The sequence below is a fragment of the Dendrobates tinctorius genome, unplaced genomic scaffold (genome assembly GCF_039654945.1).
Source record: "Dendrobates tinctorius isolate UK_male_01 unplaced genomic scaffold, ASM3965494v1 ptg000450l, whole genome shotgun sequence".
Lineage (NCBI taxonomy): Eukaryota > Metazoa > Chordata > Amphibia > Anura > Dendrobatidae > Dendrobates > Dendrobates tinctorius.
This window is the reverse complement of record NW_027362112.1, coordinates 561,627-578,261: the sequence shown is the minus strand read 5'-3', so window position 1 is coordinate 578,261 and position 16,635 is coordinate 561,627. Positions and strand designations below refer to the sequence as shown.

At 52.9% G+C, this 16,635-nt stretch overlaps 1 protein-coding gene across 2 annotated transcripts; it reads right to left on the bottom strand.

Annotated features, from left to right (window-relative positions):
- Positions 1-1,715: 1,715 nt before the first annotated feature.
- Positions 1,716-16,614, bottom strand: PRSS54 (serine protease 54). Of its 2 annotated transcripts, none has more exons than XM_073564385.1 (6): positions 16,494-16,614; positions 8,331-8,383; positions 8,086-8,224; positions 6,275-6,537; positions 2,178-2,332; positions 1,716-2,105 (listed from the first exon to the last, which is right to left on the bottom strand). In XM_073564385.1, exons 1-6 carry the CDS (start codon positions 16,565-16,567, stop codon positions 1,764-1,766), a joined length of 1,026 nt encoding a protein of 341 aa, XP_073420486.1. In that variant the 5' UTR covers positions 16,568-16,614; the 3' UTR covers positions 1,716-1,763. The 2 variants fall into 2 exon arrangements, with proteins under 2 accessions (XP_073420486.1, XP_073420487.1); XM_073564386.1 differs by having other exon boundaries at positions 1,719-2,105; positions 16,459-16,541.
- Between the last annotated feature and the right edge of the window lie 21 nt (positions 16,615-16,635).

The window sequence follows — 16,635 nt, the reverse complement described above, 5'->3', positions numbered from 1 at the left end:
ATAACGTCTTCTGCGGCACGAAGCGCCTGTGATTGTTGGTGATACTGTCGTCTGCGGCACGAAGTGCCTGTGATTGTTGGTGATACAGTGTTCTGCGGCACGAAGCGCCTGTGATTGTCGGTGATAGTCATCTGCGGCACAAATGTCTGTGATTGTTGGTGATACCGTCGTCTGCGGCACGAAGCTCCTGTGATTGTTGGTGATACCGTCGTCTGTGGCACGAAGCGCCTGTGATTGTCGGTGATACCGTCGTCTGCGGCACAAAGTGTCTGTGATTGTTGGTGATACCGTCGTCTGCGGCACGAAGCGCCTGTGATTGTCGGTGATACCGTCGTCTGCGGCACGAAGCGTCGGTGATTGTTGGTGATACCGTCTTCGGCGGCACAAAGTGTCTGTGATTGGTGATACCGTCGTCTGCGGGCACAATGTGCCAGTGATTATTGGTGAGGAGCTGGCCACTTACTAAAGACTCGTTGACCAATGCAAATAGAGTGCTGTCCACGGCTCTACGGGATGCAGACGTTTTCCAGCACGGAGCACCGGTTGCGTCAATATTCTTGTGTTTTATTAGTGATTTTCTTGCTCGTCAGTTCAGCCTCGGAAATCACTGTTTCTGTTCAGTGACAGCAGAGGAAGACGTGCAGGCTAAATCTTGAGGGAAACAAAGACCAGACCCCAAATTAGTAATCAAGCAACTCCATCATTCCATTGTTCTTATAGCCTCTAGGCCCATTGTGTGGATGGGGATTGTAGACCCGGGGGAGTCGTCACTATAGGGGGTCTCAGATGCAGTCCCAGGTGATGGGATGCCAGAATATGCTTCATTCTTCAAGATAACAGCAAATGTATAAGGAGGAGGGAGGAAATGAAGCAACATGGTTAGTCAGGCAGTTGGGAGAGTGACTTAGGGAAAGGATCGAGGATGACGTCCTGGAGCACAGGGATGGGTGGTCTATGGAGTTTCGTTGTTGGCTGGACGGGATCCATGAGATACGGTCATGATATCCATCATCTGTAGGAACATAGGCTGTGACTGGAGACACCAAAAGTTGGGAGACAGTGGCTGTCACCTGATACCGGGGCAGTGGAACCTATGATCCAAGGGTGGGATCTTGTGGACTGAGGACATTGTATGTTGACCGTCTACATGGATTTGTTGTACATGGATAGTTGCATCGTTGACCTGCCTAGGTGATTATTATAACCCACAAGCTCAGATCCTCACTGTCTGTTGGCAGTGAGCGTCTGTAATTATTGGTGATGCCGTCATCTGTGGGCATGTAGCGCCTGTAACATGGCATCTGCCACGTCAGTCCGGCAGCAAATAGTGACATGTTGATTGAATGGTGCATTATGGAGGTACCGTTCTAGAGAGGAATGCTTGGGCTGAGTGCCGCACCGCCACTGACTACCGCCATTGTAATGGATCCTGCTTTTCACAACATCCTGCTCTTCTGACTGACCAAGGTCGTGAGAGTCAGAAAGCGCCTCTCCTTGTGACCGGTTTGTGGCACATTCCCGGTACGTGGCATGGTTTGGTGCCAGTCCCTGCTTTGTGTGACGTGGATGTCATGGGTCGTGCCCATCTTGTTCCTGACCTCCACCTGTGTGGAGTATCTGGCCGCCTTCACTGGCTCTGGACTCCTGCCCATCCTGGCACACGGGGGCCCATTTTCCGAGCCCTCCAGACACTTCTGCGCAGAACTAGGTGGCGGATGGACAAACTCTCTGCACAGATTCTTATCATGTTCCACTGTTTTATTTCACAACGTGATGAAAATGATGCAGAGAATGAGAAGGCCGTTGGCCCGGAAGGAGCAGCCAGCAGCCTTGGGGGGCTCCATTTCACTGTAATAATCGTACAGCAGCTCTTCTGTTCTCTCCTTGACTGCAGCTCGGAGATGGTGCTGCTGGAGAGCCACGGTATTGATGGTAGGAATGAACGGCCGCCCTGCCTGCGCAGTACGAGATGAGATCCAGTGACCGTAATACGAGGTCCGAGTGTAGAGGACTGGAAGGTAGGGCCTCATCCCTGCGCCAGAGAGGACTCCAGCCAGCAGCCATTGATCCTTCACCTGACATGACATCGGGCTGCCACCGGTCCCCTGCAGAGGAAGCACACACGGGGAACATTACATCCATCCACCATGCTCTGCACCTGGTCACAGATAGCTTACCAAACAGCCAGGAACATGGAGCCCTCGATGGATGCAGCATTCAGTCGACACTGTCCTTCGTAGAGGGCAAGGGGTCATGTTCTCCACAGACAGTCTGCACCAAGACGTTGAGCCTGAGGATCCAGTCAGAGGGGAGAGCGGTGATCCTGAGTGTCCTATCAAGCAAGAGGGGTGATCCTGAGAATCCAGTCAGAGGGGAGAACAGTGATCCCAAGCGTCCAGACAGAGGTGAGATGGGTGATCCTGAACGTCCTGTTGGAGAGGAGTGCAGAGATCCCAGGCGCCCTGTCACATGGAAGCACATAGATCCCGAGCATCCTCCTAGAGAGTAGCACAGAGATCCCAAGCGCCCTGTCACATGGAAGCCCATAGATCCCGAGCATCCTCCTAGAGAGAAGCACAGAGATCCCAGGTGCCCTGTCACATGGAAGCACATAGATCCCTAGCATCCTCCTAGAGATAAGCACAGAGATCCCAGGTGCCTTGTCACATGGAAGCACATAGATCCCGAGCATCCTCCCAGAGAGAAGCACAGAGATCCCAGGTGCCCTGTCACATGGAAGCACATAGATCCTTAGCATCCTAGAGAGAAGCACAGAGATCCCAGGTGCCCTGTCACATGGAAGCACATAGATCCCTAGCATCCTAGAGAGAAGCACAGAGATCGCAGGTGCACTGTCACATGGAAGCACATAGATCTCGAGCATCCTCCTAGAGAGAAGCTCAGAGATCCCAGGCGCCCTATTACATGGTAGCACATAGATCTCGAGCATCCTCCTAGAGAGAAGCACAGAGATCCCAGGCGCCCTGTCACATGGAAGCACATAGATCCCGAGCATCCTCCTAGAGAGAAGCACAGAGATCCCAGGTGCCCTGTCACATGTAAGCACATAGATCCCGAGCATCCTCCTAGAGAAGCACATAGATCCCAGGCGCCCTGTCACATGGAAGCACATAGATCCTGAGCATCCTCCTCCTAGAGAGAAGCACAGAGATCCCAGGTGCCCTGTCACATGGAAGCACATAGATCCTGAGCATCCTCCTAGAGAGAAGCACAGAGATCCCAGGTGCCCTGTCACATGGAAGCACATAGATCCCGAGCATCCTCCTAGAGAGAAGCACAGAGATCCCAGGCGCCCTGTCACATGGAAGCACATAGATCCCGAGCATCCTCCTAGAGAGAAGCACAGAGATCCCAGGCGCCCTGTCACATGGAAGCACATAGATCTCGAGCATCCTCCTAGAGAGAAGCACAGAGATCCCAGGCGCCCTGTCACATGGAAGCACATAGATCCCGAGCATCCTCCTTGAGAGAAGCACAGCGATCCCAGGTGCCCTGTCACATGGAAGCAGAGATCCTGAGCATCCTCCGAGAGAGAAGCACAGAGATCCCAGTTGCCCTGTCACATGGAAGCACATAGATCGCGAGCATCCTCCTAGAGAGAAGCACAGAGATCCTAGGCGCCCTATTACACGGAAGCACAGAGATCCTGAGCATCCTCTTCCTGGAGAGAAGTGCAGAGATCCCAGGCATCCTGTCAGATGGAAGCACATAGATCCCGAGCATCCTCCTAGAGAGAAGCACAGAGATCCCAGGTGCCCTGTCACATGGAAGCACATAGATCCTGAGCATCCTCCTAGAGAGAAGCACAGAGATCCCAGGTGCCCTGTCACATGGAAGCACATAGATCCCGAGCATCCTCCTAGAGAAGCAAAGAGATCCCAGGCGCCCTGTCACATGGAAGCACATAGATCCCGAGCATCCTCCTAGAGAGAAGCACAGAGATCCCAGGCGCTCTGTCACATGGAAGCACATAGATCCCGAGCATCCTCCTAGAGAGAAGCCCAGAGATCCCAGGTGCCCTGTCACATGGAAGCACATAGATCACGAGCATCCTCCTAGAGAGAAGCCCAGAGATCCCAGGTGCCCTGTCACATGGAAGCACATAGATCCTGAGCATCCTCCTAGAGAGAAGCACAGAGATCCCAGGTGCCCTGTCACATGGAAGCACATAGATCCTGAGCATCCTCCTAGAGAGAAGCACAGAGATCCCAGGTGCCCTGTCACATGGAAGCACATAGATCCTGAGCATCCTCCTAGAGAGAAGCACAGAGATCCCAGGTGCCCTGTCACATGGAAGCACATAGATCCCGAGCATCCTCCTAGAGAAGCAAAGAGATCCCAGGCGCCCTGTCACATGGAAGCACATAGATCCCGAGCATCCTCCTAGAGAGAAGCACAGAGATCCCAGGCGCTCTGTCACATGGAAGCACATAGATCCCGAGCATCCTCCTAGAGAGAAGCCCAGAGATCCCAGGTGCCCTGTCACATGGAAGCACATAGATCACGAGCATCCTCCTAGAGAGAAGCCCAGAGATCCCAGGTGCCCTGTCACATGGAAGCACATAGATCCCGAGCATCCTCCTAGAGAGAAGCACAGAGATCCCAGGCGCCCTGTCACATGGAAGCACATAGATCCCGAGCATCCTCCTAGAGAGAAGCACAGAGATCCCAGGCGCCCTGTCACATGGAAGCACATAGATCCCGAGCATCCTCCTAGAGAGAAGCCCAGAGATCCCAGGCGCCCTGTCACATGGAAGCACATAGATCCCGAGCATCCTCCTAGAGAGAAGCACAGAGATCCCAGGCGCCCTGTTACATGGAAGCACATAGATCCCGAGCATCCTCCTAGAGAGAAGCACAGAGATCCCAGGCGCCCTGTCACATGGAAGCACATAGATCCCGAGCATCCTCCTAGAGAGAAGCACAGAGATCCCAGGCGCCCTGTCACATGGAAGCACATAGATCCCGAGCATCCTCCTAGAGAGAAGCACAGAGATCCCAGGCTCCCTGTCACATGGAAGCACATAGATCCCGAGCATCCTCCTAGAGAGAAGCACCGAGAACCCAGGTGCCCTGTCACATGGAAGCACATATATCCCAAGCATCCTCCTAGAGAGAAGCACAGAGATCCCAGGCGCCCTGTCACATGGAAGCACATAGATCCCGAGCATCCTAGAGAGAAGCACAGAGATCCCAGGCGCCCTATTACATGGAAGCACAGAGATCCTGAGCATCCTCCTCCTAGAGAGAAGTGCAGAGATCCCATGCATCCTGTCAGATGGAAGCACATAGATCCCAAGCATCCTCCTAGAGAGAAGCGCAGAGATCCCAAGCGCCCTATTACATGGAAGCACAGAGATCCTGAGCATCCTCCTAGAGAGAAGCACAGAGATCCCAGGTGCCCTGTCACATGGAAGCAGAGATCCTGAGCATCCTCCGAGAGAGAAGCACAGAGATCCCAGGTGCCCTGTCACATGGAAGCAGAGATCCTGAGCATCCTCCGAGAGAGAAGCACAGAGACCCCAGGTGCCCTGTCACATGGAAGCAGAGATCCTGAGCATCCTCCGAGAGAGAAGCACAGAGACCCCAGGTGCCATGTCACATGGAAGCAGAGACTCCTGAGCATCCTCAGAGAGAGAAGCACAGAGACACCAGGTGCCCTGTCACATGGAAGCAGAGAATCCTGAGCATCCTCCGAGAGAGAAGCACAGAGATTCCAGGTGCCCTGTCACATGGAAGCAGAGATCCTGAGCATCCTCCGAGAGAGAAGCGCAGCGATCCCAGGCCTCCTTTCAGATGGAAGCACAGAGATCCAGAGCATCCTACTAGAGAGGAGCAGAGATCTCCGGTATCATCAGATAGACGCCCAGAAATCTCAAGCAACCACTGGAGAAGAGCAAAGAGATCCCAGGAGTACTGTCAGATAGAAGCACAGAGATCCCATGCATCCTGCTGGCGAGTAGCGCAGAGAACACAGACGTCCTCTCACATAGAAGCACAGAGATCTCAAGCATCCTGCTGGAAAGAAGCGCAGAGATCCCAGGCGACCTGTCATATGGAAGTACAGAGATCCCGAGCATCTAATAAGCCAGCAGGACTCGCGAGGATAAGCCTAGCTCCACTGTATCATGGCTGGCTGCCATCATATGCTGCTGGGCAGATTGGTACGAGGTGTTCCCTGGTCAAGTGTGGACACCTCTGTGCTGGCTGTGCAGACCCCCCTGTCAGGGCAGACCCTCTGTCGCCCTCTCACCTGTGTTCTCTGGACGTGTCCATCCTGACACTGAGCAGTTATTGAGGTCAGAAATGCCAAGGTACAAATTTGGGAAACGAATGGGTTGAACTCCACGTCCAAAACGGATCTTGTCCCTGGTCATGAGCAGCATCAGGTCATTGCTGAGAGGAATCTTGTTGAATTTTTCGTGTACGATCACCTTATGGATGGTGTAGGACGCACGGCGGGGGGGATACATCGTGTCCAGCTTTGAGCTTCCCACCAGCACAGTGAGATCTTTCCTAAGAACAGAGGGATATATGTATACATCCAGACCCGAGTCTGAGCCTTGTGCAGAAATCTCGGCACCTCCAGCCTCGGCTGCTGTCACTGAGGTCATTAATGGTCGTCTGAGGAAGGAAATCCTCAGCAGCTCCTGTGTGGTCACCGACCAATGACGTGCTCAATGGAGACCACGGCCGGAGATGCTGCAGTCACGGCAGCAGGTTTAGGCCACGCAGGTGGTCACAGTAAGACAAGGAACACGTGACCTGTGTGTTGGGACACCAGTGAAATGGCCGGACCACTGGATCCAGCACCACTCAGTCACCTCGAGCTGTTAGTGACCTGGAGTGAGAAGTAGAGGGGTCCGGCTACCAGACAATGTCTCCCTCATAATCCCAGGTGCAGGACTGGTGTGACGGTCACTCGTGAAGCTTCATGTTGTTGCCTACGTGGTCGCATCACATCAGATAAGAATGGTGCTCCTTTATTACAGAAAGTGATATTGGATGTCACTCGCCAGGCCTCAGACTTCACACACCGAGCCTCAGGCCTCAGACGTCACACACCTAGCCTAAAATGTTGCTCAATGAGCCTCAGACGTCGCACAACGAGCCTCAGGCCTCGCACACCGAGCCTAAAATGTTGCACACTGAGCCTCAGGCCTGACGTCGCACAGCGAGCCTCAGACGTCACACAACGAGCCTCAGTCGTCGCACACTGAGCCTCAGACGTCGCACACCGAGCCTAAAATGTTGCACACTGAGCCTCAGATGTCACGCGAGCCTATTGTCTTGCACACAGCCTCAGGCCTCAGACATCGCACACTGAACCTCAGATGTTGCTCACTGGGCCTCAGACATCGTACACCGAGTCTCAAACGTTGCAAACCAAGCCTCAGGCCTCAGATGTCACACATCGAGCCGCGAAGGTCACTCAGTCAACACAACCATAAGGAGCCATGCATACCACACTGAGCTATGAGCCAGACATCCGACTAAGGTGCTCTATCATCTCATGTCACCGCTCTCAAAGGACATCATGGTTCAGAGCAAGGCAGCCGTGAAGGCTGGAATACATGTCTGTCCTCTACTATTACTCTGGCTTCTGTCTTGGACGCAGTGATGGCCGGAGTTTGGTCTGGAGGTCACATGGGGAGCGCCATGAAGATGCTTCACAAGGGAAAATGAAGTTGCCCAGGAGCTTCCCTTCAACACAACATCCCCAGGTCGCATGTTCCTCGCACTACTGTAAGCGTCTGCATGGCCTATACCTGCTCCCATGGCTGCACCATCTCTAGACTTGTCTCCATCGGGGACTTCATTGGTCGGTGATTACTCAGGAGCTGCCGGCAGCGGATCCTCATTTCCTACCTCCGACAACCATTAATAACCCCTGATCGCAGCCGAGGACGAAGCTGCCGGGATTTCTGCACCAGGCTGATACAGTGGACTGGAGGATCCAGTGGTTGTTTCCACCATTGGCTGATCAGTGACGTAAGTGTGTGTGAATAGGGTCTCTGTACATGCCAAACCCTGGTGAGATTGGCGGGTGGGCGGCCGTCTCACCTCAACCTCACAGCTGATGGTGCAGTCACTATCCAGAATTCACTGATGATCGCTCCTCCTGCAAGATGCGATCCATGGCTCTGAACTGACACCAACCAAGGGAATATTGGAGAGCTCCGAGGATCTGATCGGCCGCAGCCTGAAAAAAGCAGAACCGCCACTGGTCAGCCATCATTGCCTGGTGTATGTGCTGCGCCCGGAGCAGGAGCGCCAAGCCTGAGGAGGACAAGGAGGAGGATACTCACGGGCAGCCGAGCATCCGGTCATAACGAAGGTGAGGAGCATTATCAGAGCGACCCTGAGAGGCAGAAACCGAGACAAACGTGAACGACGGCGGGGAGGAGGCCTGTCTGTATCTATACACAAATATACTGGAGAGATATATGGAGATATATGCAGTGTATATACACACACAGGAGATATACAGTGGGTACAGAAAGTTTTCAGACCCCTTTACATTTTTCACTCTTTTCTGAATTTACCAAATGGCTGCAATGAAACAAAGTTCATTTTTCCTCATTACTTTACACTCTGCACCCCCCCATCTTGACTGAAAAAAACAAGGTTAGAAATTTCTGCAAATTTATTAAAGAAGAACTGAAATCTCCCATGGTCAAAAGTATTCAGCCCCTTTGCTCAGTGTTGAGTGGAAGCACCTTTTGAGCTAGTACAGCCATGAGTCTTCTTGGGAATGATGCCAGAAGGTTTTCACCCCTGGATTTGGGGATCCTCGGCCATTCTTCCTTGCAGATCCTCTCCAGTTCCGTCAGGTTGGATGGTGAATGTTGGTGGACAGCCATTTTCAGGTCTCTCCAGAGATGCTCCGTTGGGTTTAGGTCAGGGCTCTGGCTGGGCCAGTCAGGAATGGTCACAGAGTTGTTCTAAAGCCACTCCTTTGTTATTTTAGCTGTGTGCTTAGGGTCATTGTCTTGTTGGAAGGTGAACCTTAGGCCAAGTCTGAGGTCCAGAGCACTCTGGAAGAGGTTTTCATCCAGGATATCTCTGTGCTTGGCCGCATTCATGTTTCCTCCAATGGCAACCAGTCGTCCTGTCCCTGCAGCTGAAAAACACCCCCATAGCATGATGCTGCCACCACCATGTTTCACTGATGGGATTGTATTGGGCAGGTGATGAGCAGTGCCTGGTTTTCTCCACACATACCGCTTAGAATTATCACCAAAAAGTTCTATCTTCCTCTCATCCGACCGGAGAATCTTATTTCTCATAGTCTGGGAGTCCTTCATGTGTTTTTCAGCAAACTCTATGCGGGCTTTCATATGTCTTGCACTGAGGAGAAGCTTCCGTCGGGCCACTCTGCCATAAAAGCCCGACTGGTGGAGGGCTGCAGTGATTGCTGACTTTGTGGAACTTTCTCTCATCTCCCTACTGCATCTGTGGAGCTCAGCCACAGTGATTTTGGGGTCCTTTACCTCTCTCACCAAGGCTCTTAGAATCATAGAATCGTAGAGTTGGAAGGGACCTCCTGGGTCATCTGGTCCAACCCCCTGCTCAAAGCAGGATTCGCTAAATCATCCCAGACAGATATCTGTCCAGCCTCTGTTTGAAGACTTCCATTGAAGAACTCACCACTTCTCGTGGCAGCCTGTTCCACTCATTGATCACCCTGTCAAAAAGTTTTTTCTAATATCTAATCTGTGTCTCCTCCCATTCAGTTTCATCCCATTGCTTCTAGTCTTTCCTTGTGCAAATGAGAATAAAGTTGATCCTTCTACAATGTGACAGCCCTTCAGGTATTTGTAGACAGCTATTAAGTCTCCTCTCAGTCTTCTCTTCTGCAAGCTAAACATTCCCAAATCCTGCAGCCTTTCCTCATAAGACAGGGTTTGCAGACCAGTCACCATTCTGGTCGCTCTTTTCTAAACTTGCTCCAGTTTGTTGATGTCTTTTTTAAAATGTGGCGCCCAAAACTGGACACAATATTCCAGATGAGGTCTGACCAAAGAGGAGTAGAGGGAAATAATGACTTCACGTGATCTAGACTGTATGCTTCTGTTAATACATCCTAGAATTGCATTTGCCTTTTTTGCTGCTGCATCACACTGTTGACTCATATTCAGTCTGTGATCTATTAGTATACCCAAGACTTTTTCACATGTGCTGTTGCTTAGCCCTATTCTGTATATGCTTTTTTCATTTTTATTGCCCAGATGTAGTACTTTGCATTTCTCCCTGTTAAAAACCATTCTGTTTGTTGCTGCCCACTTCTCCAGTTTATTTAAATCTTTTTGAATCCTCTCTCTCTCTTCTCTAGTATTAGCTATCCCTCCTAGCTTTGTGTCATCAGCAAATTTAATCAGTTTACCCTCAATGCCTTCATCTAAATCGTTGATAAAGATGTTGAACAATACAGGGCCCAGGACAGAGCCCTGTGGTACCCCACTTGAGACATTCTTCCAACTGGATGTGCAGCCATTTACGACCACTCTTTGGGTCCGATCACTAAGCCAGTTATGAATCCACCTAACAGTTGCCTTGTCCATTCCATACTTAGTCATTTTTTCAATAAGGATTTTACGAGAGACTTTGTCAAATGCTTTGCTGAAGTCAAGATATACTATATCTACAGCATTTCCTTTATCCACCCAATCAGTGATTCCGTCATAGAAGGAAATTAAGTTAGTCTGACATGACTTATTAGTTACAAACCCATGCTGACTCTGTTTAATCATGTCATTCTTATCCAGGTATTGACATACATGTTGTTTAATAATTTGTTCAAAGATCTTTCCTGGTCAGACTCACCGGCCTATAGTTGCCTGGGTCCACCTTCTTCCCCTTTTTGAAGCTAGGAACATTTGTTCTTCTCCAGTCTTCTGGGACTTCTCCTGTTCTCCAAGAATTTTCAAAGATTATGGAGAGGGGTTCAAAAATTTCTTCTGCTATCTCCTTCAGTACTCTGGGGTGTAATTCATCTGGACCTGGAGACTTGAATTCATTTTGGTTAGCTAAGTGTTTCCTCACTATCTTTCTGTTTATAGATATCCTGGATTCTTCTATTCCCTTAATAGGACAGTGAAGAACAGTTGATGTTACATTTCCTTTCTGAGAGAAAACAGATGCAAAATAGGAATTTAAAAGTTCGGCCTTCTCAACATCCTGTCTTACCATTTCATCATTTTCATCCTGTAAAAATCCTATAGCATCTTTGACTTTTCTTTTACTTTTGACATATCCCCAAAATCCTTTATTATTGCTTTTGACATCTCTTGCAAGCCACAATTCATTGTCAGCTTTACGTAATCTGATTTGTGCCCTGCAGGTTCTGCAGACAGCATTATATTCTTCTTTAGATATGCCTCCCTCTTTCCATTTTATAAACATTTTTTTCTTCCTTTTTAGCATGTGCTTAAGTTCTGTGTTCATCCATCCTGGTTTCCTTAAATGCTTCCTATTCTTCCCTCTTTTCGGAATTGTTAACATTTGTGCTTTGAGAATTTCATTTTTCAAGATTTTCCATCCTTCCTGGACATTTTTGTCTTTAAGGATATCCAGCCATTGGATCCCTCCAATTCTCTTCCTGAATCCCTTAAAATCTGCCTTTCTGAAATCTAACCTTGACCTCTGAGTCTTCACAGGTCTTCCGCCTCTAGTTATCCAAAATTCTAAAATAGCATGGTCGCTACCTCCTAGGGTCCCAGCCACTTTTACCTCCTCAACCATTTCCTCCCTGTTTATAAGGATTAGATCCAAGGTAGCAGTTCCCCTTGTTTTCTCCTTTACCTTTTGGAAGATAAAGTTGTCAGCAAGAGAGGATAAGAATTTCCTTGACCTGTTAGTTTTGCCTGAGAGAGATTCTCAACAAATGTCTGGATAGTTGAAATCTCCCATGACAACTATGTCATATTTTTTGGAGAACTTGGCCATTTGATGCATAAAGAGTTCATCCATATCTTCAGCTTGCACAGGCGGCCTGTAGTAAATGCCTACAATGGTGTCCTTTCCATTGTTCTGTCCTTGTATTCTTACCCAAACAGTTTCCACAGAACTCCCGGTCTCTGAAGCTTCAATCTCTGTGCAGATATACGCGTTTCTAACATACAATGCGACACCTCCTCCTCGTTTATCAAGTCTGTTTCTTGCAAATAAGTTGTATCCTTCTAGTCTTGTATTCCAATCATGTGTATTGTCCCACCAAGTTTCAGTGATTCCAATGACATCATATTTCTTTTCCTGTGTTAGTAGTTCCAATTCTCCTTGTTTGTTGCCCATGCTTTGTGCATTAGTATAGAAACATTTTAGTTTGTGATTGGTTTCTCTTTCTCCAATATTTGTATTATTTAGATTCTTTTGTTTGTTCTTCCTTTCCACTTCTAATAGCAGAGTTCTCAATAGCATTTGTCAGGTGTATGGCTTTTTCTGGCCTTTTGCTTCCCTTCCCATGTTGTTCTAGTGTAAAGGTCTTCTCCCACGATTGCTCAGTTTGGCTGGACGGTCAGGTCTAGGAAGACTACGGCTGGTCCCAACCTTCTTCCATTTAAGGATTATGGAGGCCACTGTGCTCTTAGGAACCTTGAGTACTGCAGAAACTCTTCTGTAACCTTGGTCAGATCTGTGCCTTTCCACAATTCTGTCTGAGTTCCTTGGCCCGTTCCTTTGGCCTCATGATTCTCATTTGGTGTGACATGCACTGTGAGCTGTGGGGTCTTATATAGACAGGTGTGCACCTTTACTAATCCAGTCCTATCAGTGTAATTACACACAGCTGGACTCCAATGAAGGAGTAGATCCATCTCAAGGAGGATCACAAGGTAATGGACAGCATGTGACATACATATGAGAGTCTGAGCAAAGGGGCTGAATACTTATGACCATGTGAGATTTCGTTTTTTCTTGTTTAATAAATTTGAAAAAATTTCTACATTTCTGATTTTTTTCAGTGAAGATGGGGTGCAGAGTGCACACTAATGAGAAAAGATGAACTTTATTGAATTTACCAAATGGCTGCAATGAAACAAAGAGTGAGAAATGTAAAGGGGTGTGAATACTTTCCGTACCGTGTGTGTATATATATCACCTCACTATACAAACACAGAGCCAGGAGACAGCTAAGGCTTCTATGTAATAATGTGGTAGAGCAGGAAGCATTCACAAATCGAAGGGTTAATGAGTTATTTTCACCAAATAAACAAAGTGCAAAATGTAAATCGCCTCCATCATCAGTATCTGGTGTCTGCCTCTCTCACCCGGTGGAGGCCGCTCTCCCTCTCACCCCGTGGAGGCCGCTCTCCCTCTCACCCCGTGGAGGCCGCTCTCCCTCTCACCCCGTGGAGGCCGCTCTCCCTCCCTCTCACCCGGTGGAGGCCGCTCTCCCTCCCTCTCTCACACCCGGTGGTGGCCGCTCTCCCTCCCTCTCTCACACCCGGTGGAGGCCGCTCTCCCTCCCTCTCTCACACCCGGTGGAGGCCGCTCTCCCTCCCTCTCTCACACCCGGTGGAGGCCGCTCTCCCTCCCTCTCTCACACCCGGTGGAGGCCGCTCTCCCTCCCTCTCTCACACCCGGTGGAGGCCGCTCTCCCTCTCTCACACCCGGTGGAGGCCGCTCTCCCTCTCTCACACCCGGTGGAGGCCGCTATCTCTCCCTCTCTCACACCCGGTGGAGGCCGCTCTCCCTCTCTCTCTCACACACCCGGTGGAGGCCGCTCTCCCTCTCACACACCCGGTGGAGGCCGCTCTCCCTCTCTCTCACACACCCGGTGGAGGCCGCTCTCTCTCCCTCTTTCATACCCGGTGGAGGCCGCTCTCACACCTGGTGGAGGCCGCTCTCTCACACCCGGTGGAGGCCGCTCTCCCTCTCTCACACCCGGTGGAGGCCGCTCTCCCTCTCTCACACCCGGTGGAGGCCGCTATCTCTCCCTCTCACACCCGGTGGAGGCCGCTCTCCCTCTCTCTCTCACACACCCGGTGGAGGCCGCTCTCCCTCTCACACACCCGGTGGAGGCCGCTCTCCCTCTCTCTCACACACCCGGTGGAGGCCGCTCTCCCTCTCTCTCACACACCCGGTGGAGGCCGCTCTCTCTCCCTCTTTCATACCCGGTGGAGGCCGCTCTCACACCTGGTGGAGGCCGCTCTCTCACACCCGGTGGAGGCCGCTCTCCCTCTCTCACACACCCGGTGGAGGCCGCTCTCCCTCTCTCTCACACCCGGTGGAGGCCGCTCTCCCTCTCTCTCACACCCGGTGGAGGCCGCTCTCCCTCTCTCTCACACCCGGTGGAGGCCGCTCTCCCTCTTTCATACCTGGTGGAGGCCGCTCTCTCTCACACCTGGTGGAGGCCGCTCTCTCACACCTGGTGAAGGCCGCTCTCCCTCTCTCTCTCACACACCCGGTGGAGGCCGCTCTCCCTCTCTCTCTCACACTCGGTGGAGGCCGCTATCTCTCCCTCTCTCACACCCGGTGGAGGCCACTCTCTCACACACCCGGTGGAGGCCGCTCTCCCTCTCTCTCTTACACCCGGTGGAGGCCGCTCTCTCTCTTACACCCGGTGGAGGCCGCTCTCTCTCTTACACCCGGTGGAGGCCGCTCTCTCTCTTACACCCGGTGGAGGCCGCTCTCTTACACCCGGTGGAGGCCGCTCTCCCTCCCTCTCTCTTACACCCGGTGGAGGCCGCTCTCCCTCCCTCTCTCACACCCGGTGGAGGCCGCTCTCTCCCTCTCTCTCACACCCGGTGGAGGCCGCTCTCTCTCCCTCTCTCTCACACCCGGTGGAGGCCGCTCTCTCTCCCTCTCTCTCACACCCGGTGGAGGCCGCTCTCTCCCTCTCTCTCACACCCGGTGGAGGCCGCTCTCTCCCTCTCTCTCACACCCGGTGGAGGCCGCTCTCTCCCTCTCTCTCACACCCGGTGGAGGCCGCTCTCCCTCTCTCACACACCCGGTGGAGGCCGCTCTCTCTCCCTCTCTCACACACCCGGTGGAGGCCGCTCTCTCCCTCTCTCTCACACCCGGTGGAGGCCGCTCTCCCTCTCTCACACACCCGGTGGAGGCCGCTCTCTCTCCCTCTCTCTCACACCCGGTGGAGGCCGCTCTCTCCCTCTCTCTCACACCCGGTGGAGGCCGCTCTCCCTCCCTCTCTCTCACACCCGGTGGAGGCCGCTCTCTCCCTCTCTCTCACACCCGGTGGAGGCCGCTCTCTCCCTCTCTCTCACACCCGGTGGAGGCCGCTCTCCCTCTCTCACACACCCGGTGGAGGCCGCTCTCTCTCCCTCTCTCACACACCCGGTGGAGGCCGCTCTCTCTCCCTCCCTCTCACACCTGGTGGAGGCCGCTCTCTCTCCCTCTCTCTCACACCCGGTGGAGGCCGCTCTCTCCCTCTCTCTCACACCCGGTGGAGGCCGCTCTCCCTCTCTCTCACACCCGGTGGAGGCCGCTCTCCCTCCCTCTCTCTCCCTCCCTCTCTCTCACACCCGGTGGAGGCCGCTCTCTCCCTCTCTCTCACACCCGGTGGAGGCCGCTCTCTCCCTCTCTCTCACACCCGGTGGAGGCCGCTCTCTCCCTCTCTCTCACACCCGGTGGAGGCCGCTCTCCCTCTCTCTCACACCCGGTGGAGGCCGCTCTCCCTCCCTCTCTCTCCCTCCCTCTCTCTCACACCCGGTGGAGGCCGCTCTCTCCCTCTCTCTCACACCCGGTGGAGGCCGCTCTCTCCCTCTCTCTCACACCCGGTGGAGGCCGCTCTCTCCCTCTCTCTCACACCCGGTGGAGGCCGCTCTCCCTCTCTCTCACACCCGGTGGAGGCCGCTCTCCCTCCCTCTCTCTCCCTCCCTCTCTCTCACACCCGGTGGAGGCCGCTCTCTCCCTCTCTCTCACACCCGGTGGAGGCCGCTCTCTCCCTCTCTCTCACACCCGGTGGAGGCCGCTCTCCCTCCCTCTCTCACTCACACCCGGTGGAGGCCGCTCTCTCCCTCTCTCTCACACCCGGTGGAGGCCGCTCTCTCCCTCTCTCTCACACCCGGTGGAGGCCGCTCTCTCCCTCTCTCTCACACCCGGTGGAGGCCGCTCTCCCTCTCTCACACACCCGGTGGAGGCCGCTCTCTCTCCCTCTCTCTCACACCCGGTGGAGGCCGCTCTCCCTCTCTCACACACCCGGTGGAGGCCGCTCTCTCTCCCTCCCTCTCACACCTGGTGGAGGCCGCTCTCCCTCCCTCTCTCTCACACCCGGTGGAGGCCGCTCTCCCTCTCTCACACACCCGGTGGAGGCCGCTCTCTCTCCCTCTCTCTCACACCCGGTGGAGGCCGCTCTCTCTCCCTCTCACACCTGGTGGAGGCCGCTCTCCCTCCCTCTCTCTCACACCCGGTGGAGGCCGCTCTCCCTCCCTCTCTCTCACACCCGGTGGAGGCCGCTCTCCTCCCTCTCTCTCACACCTGGTGGAGGCCGCTCTCCTCCCTCTCTCTCACACCTGGTGGAGGCCGCTCTCCTCCCTCTGCACCACCTCACTTCTCCAGGAGAGGGCGCCGGAGCCGGAGGAGCCATTGCCGTTTGAACCTTATCTCCTTGGTAACGGAGCGTCAACAGTTGTAATCCTGATTGGGCGAGCACAG